Consider the following 4518-nt stretch of genomic DNA (forward strand, 5'->3'; position numbering starts at 1 on the left):
TGTGACTTAGCAGAGAGACCCGAGTGTGGCGGCGCTCTTAAAGCACGACTGTCCACGTCCCCTCAGCGTCGCCCTCTGCCTGGGATTCGCTATGGAGCAGGCCCGGGGGGGGGGGGGGGGGGGGGGGCGAGTGTCCCGTCGCCGCGCTGCTCTCTGCTGGCCGCCGGCGGTCACGTCTCCCCCCACCCCCCCACCCCACCCCACGAGAGCCGAGGGACTTCCGTGGAAAACATGGCAGCCCTTTGCCCCCGAACACCCACGTATCTCCCACGTAGCGGGTGAGGGGTCAGAAAAGAAAGAAAGTGCACTTTGCCTAGTTGGGAACCATAAAATGAGATTTCCCCACGAGGGAGGATGCAGGAGACAAGTTGCACAACGGTTTCTCTCGGTATTTTCCAAATGGAACGCGGTGTTCAAAAGAAAAGACTAAACGGACGACCCAGACTGCGTCTCACGTTTATTTACAAATCACAGATGAAGAAACCTGCGGCGAGGGACGGTTGTCACTTAAGACTAAAGTGCGTGATAAGGAGGCCGAGGCCCCCCCCCGCCCCAACCCCCGTGTGTGTGTGTGTGTGTCTGTGTGTGGTCGCGTCGTCTGAACCGATCTCCCTCATCTCGGCTTTTTCTCCTGCGTCCCGGCGAGGATCCGGAGGACCGTCTGGTTGAAGTCATCGGGCTGGTCGGCGAAAACGTAATGGCCCGCTCCTCTGATCACCTGACGAACAAACAAACAACAACAAAGAGAGAGAGAGAGAGAGGAGTGGGGGGGGGGGGTCGTTATCTCATATCCCCTCAGTAAATAAACAAGAACGCGACTCCATATGTTAAGATTTGTGTTCTCGATGAACTTTTACCCCGTTTGTGGCGTCTCCACTGACGCCACATAGCGAAACTGAAACTGTGAAACTAAACGACGACGACAAAAAAAAACAAGAGGAAAAAAAGATCCTACGGTGATTTGCACGTCGGGTCTGGTTTTCCTGAAGGCGTATCCGGAGTGGCTGTCGATGCTGGAGCGCGACCCGTAGATGAAGGACACGGGAATGTGGGCCTGGACCTGGCCGATCCGCTCCAGCATGGGCCTCTTCGCCCAGCCGTACGGGATGGTCATGTTCGTGAACGCCGTTTCTCCGCTGGAGCGGGCGGGGGGGCGAGAGGTGTAATCACATGTTATACACACACATCATATCACTACTTTGTGGGTTACACAAAATAAATGGAATCTCACCTCGGGGTCTGGGCGTTGAGATGGTAGATGTAGTCCGACACCGTGTTGTCGTCAAACACAGAGGAGTATTTCTGCTTGAAATCCGACCGGATCGTCTGGACCAGCATCGGACCTGAGGGGGGGAAAAAAGACAAAGCTTTAGTCCCCGGCGGTTCTGTTTTTAACTACACAGCGAAAGAAATGGGCCCAATATGAAAGAGAAGAGCACGTCTGAGTGTGTTTTGCGTGTGCCGACCTAGAGGCCCGGCCAGCCGGAGCCCGGCCATAGGGTTGAAGGGGCTCATGACGGCCCCCATGGCCCTGATCCACACTGGGATGGAGTGGTGGTTGGGGTTCTCTGCGCGGGCTGGGAAGCCCCACGGCTCCACCAGCACCAGGTGTTTCACCCTGCACACACAAGCCAGGTGCTTCCTTCAAATTGCAGATCCCACTATTTACATCACAGGAGTTTGGGGGATTTTAAATAGCAGGACCAGACATGAAAGTTAACATTTTTTGCTCTCCAGTACCATGCTATCATTAGTATTGCACATTATAGTGACTGTAGACTAATGACAGAAATACCAACTCAGATATAGTGGCAGCGGGTCTGATCTATTCAATTCTATTCCATGTTACTGTATGCATTTCATCCTGGAATTTGGATTTCTGATCCGGTTTAGAAGATTTTGCTGGTGTCCTTTTTTAATTCTATGAATCAATAAAAACTGAAGCAAATGTATATAATGCAAATGTATAATAACACTGTGTTTTACAAATCTATGAACGTGAATCTTAAAGTGTGCGTGGACCGCCTTCGGATACCTTTGCGGGTATTTGAGCGTGTAGGCGGCAGACAGGTATCCTCCCAGGTTGTGACCCAGCAGCACCATCTCCTCCAGTCCCACCTTCTCCCTCCACTCCTCCAGCGCTTCCACAAACTGCCCCTCGGCCCCCTCCGGGTCGGCGCTGAACTCGGGGCGGCTGCTCCTGCCGAAGCCCAGCAGGTCCAGAGCGTAGACCGGCCCGCTGCTGGAGAGAGAGTCCAGGTTTTGGGCCCAGAGGGCGAGCCCGCCTCCGAAGCCGTGCAGCAGAACCAGAGGAGACCTGTGCGGGGCGGGGGGCCCGGGGGGGGAGCCCGCCTGCGGCCTGGTGGAAAACGCTATGGTCCACAGATAGTCGCCGTTGGATATGCGGACGTGTTGCCTGGAGAAGGGCCGATTCACACCTGAGAGAATTATGGGACAAGGGGGGGGAAAAGTGAGAGAAATGAGACTCGGCCCAAACGCTCCACATGGACTCTTAATTTTGACCCTTTTTCACGAGACAAAATATGAAATCAATTGCAGACACATAAATCCTCAGAGCATTTAGAAAGCCACAGAAGTTCAACAACTCACTTACTCTTGAGCATTTTCTCCTCTGCATCTTTCAGGTGAGAGGGGGAGGTAGGACACCAGGAGGGAAGCCAACTTAATATCCAGGACCTGCGATTCAGAAGGCAGGCCCGGGAGAACACGCAAAGTACATGCAAACTCAGACAAAAGCAAACTATCATCTGAACTTTGACCGTATGACATTGCTCATATCAGCACTGTTGGCGTGCAATCTATACTTCCCAAAATCCCCCTTTTAGGGAACCTTGACATCATGCGAACAACAAATGGAGTGAAGCCCAGATACTTAGTTTACACTTCTCGACACCAGATGGGATTAAAAATAGGAACTTTAAGGTTGACTTGTGTCGCGATGTTAGGATAAGATTACTTCAGAACTCCCATAAATCTCAAAATGCTCAAAGCTTCAACGTTTACAGAATTCATCAAGGCACAGTTCCACAACAAATTAAGTGCAGGCGGAAATTACCCCAAGAAGTTTAAAAAAAAGTTGTTTTTATTTTAAAAGAATAGCGATCAGTCAACATTTCGAGGATTCTAATGGATTTGAATTGATATTGAATTGAGCAATAACACGATTATAACAGAGATTCACTGGACTGTGTTTTTTGGTATGTTTGCCACAAAGGTAATATTCCCAGGCAACGACCCGCTCGGGTCATCACAAAACGGACGAAGGGGACACAACAGGCCCAAACAACACGACAAACTGTACGGAGACGGTTTCTAAATGAGAAGCGTTTTTACAGATGAAGCTCACCTCTGCTCCTTGGTAGGTTGTATCTCCTCTGCCATCCTTCGCATGGTGCTTTGTGATGGTCTGGCGACCATCTGAAAAGCTACTGTCAAAAATTTATTTTGGTGCATTCAGGCACACTCCGTCGAAACCTCAACACGGCAAGTGTTATACAAAGAAGTTCCAGGTGCAGTTTTTGCAAACGCTTTGATCCAAGACAGTGTCTGCGCGGCGTTCGGTTGTTTTAAGAACACACAAATATGAATATAAACCTGAATTATCCGGAGGTATTTTTTAACTTTGTGGAGTCGAAGGGCTTTGAGAGAGCTGGAGGGTAAATGCATCCGACTACACGTGAAGGCAGCACCGTGGTCCGTAGATGTGCTATGGACGCCCCTTGGTGGTGGGCCGGTGTCGTCGTCCTGACCTTCTAGCGGTTGTTCGCTAGGAGAAAACCCCCCTCACACACTCTATGCTGCTCGAAGAAGAAGCGTGTAACTATAACCAACTCCCTGAAGTTACACAGCTGACCTCCAATGGCTTCATTTTACTGAGGTAACGTTGATATAATTATAATTGACTGTTAGCATGTCAATTAGCATAACACGTTGTTCCAACGGTTTCGGTTACAAGTTAACAACATTAGTGTATTTCTGTAAAATATATTTTGCATTAACTTGCACATTTTTTACTTGAACAATCCTCGAATAAATTATGTTTTTTGGGGAAAAAAATAACATTCAACACGAGAGTAACGTTAGCTAAAATACTAGAACAGAGGAGGTTTTGTCGTTAGCATGTCAGTTAGCCGTGAACTCCGGCTCACTCAGCCAATCAGAGGCCCGAATTGCAAATTGAACTTTAGCAGTTCATGCTTTTAAAGTGAACCTTTTTCCTGAAATATTTCTGTTATTTGCTTGAAAATTACTTGAGTAAAGCATTCTTCCCAACATTATTTTTCCACGGCGAAGCTTCAACCGTGTTGTTGCTCCGAAAAAATATTTAATTCGAAATGAAATGCAGAAATGTCCGTAGATGTGCACTTTTTCTATCTCACGGACCCCCTCTCTGAAAATGTAACAAGTCTTTAGCAATGACAAACCAAGGACGACGACTTTCGCTCTCCTCAAACTAATATTATCCAGGAAAACACAATCACTGGCACACAGATTAAA

At 48.8% G+C, this 4518-nt stretch overlaps 1 protein-coding gene across 1 annotated transcript; it reads right to left on the bottom strand.

The window, feature by feature from the left end:
• Window positions 1-248: 248 nt before the first annotated feature.
• LOC119219472 (1-acylglycerol-3-phosphate O-acyltransferase ABHD5-like) lies at window positions 249-4087 on the bottom strand. Its single transcript, XM_037474717.2, has 7 exons — window positions 3368-4087; window positions 2615-2697; window positions 2036-2438; window positions 1467-1618; window positions 1232-1343; window positions 956-1136; window positions 249-718 (listed from the first exon to the last, which is right to left on the bottom strand). The coding sequence occupies exons 1-7, from the start codon at window positions 3472-3474 to the stop codon at window positions 614-616; spliced, it is 1143 nt and encodes a 380-aa protein (XP_037330614.2). The 5' UTR covers window positions 3475-4087; the 3' UTR covers window positions 249-613.
• Window positions 4088-4518: the final 431 nt, after the last annotated feature.

The sequence above is a fragment of the Pungitius pungitius genome, chromosome 17 (assembly GCF_949316345.1).
Source record: "Pungitius pungitius chromosome 17, fPunPun2.1, whole genome shotgun sequence".
NCBI lineage: Eukaryota > Metazoa > Chordata > Actinopteri > Perciformes > Gasterosteidae > Pungitius > Pungitius pungitius.

Bases quoted from the DNA above. Each gene is read 5' to 3' on its own strand.
- LOC119219472 (XM_037474717.2), bottom strand. From the start codon at position 3,474: ATGCACCAAAATAAATTTTTGACAGTAGCTTTTCAGATGGTCGCCAGA. The intron at 1,137-1,231 runs GTGAGATTCCAT...CGCCCGCTCCAG, and splicing joins CTCAACGCCCAGACCCCGAG to CGGAGAAACGGCGTTCACGA. The intron at 719-955 runs GTAGGATCTTTT...TTTGTTCGTCAG, and splicing joins GACCCGACGTGCAAATCACC to GTGATCAGAGGAGCGGGCCA.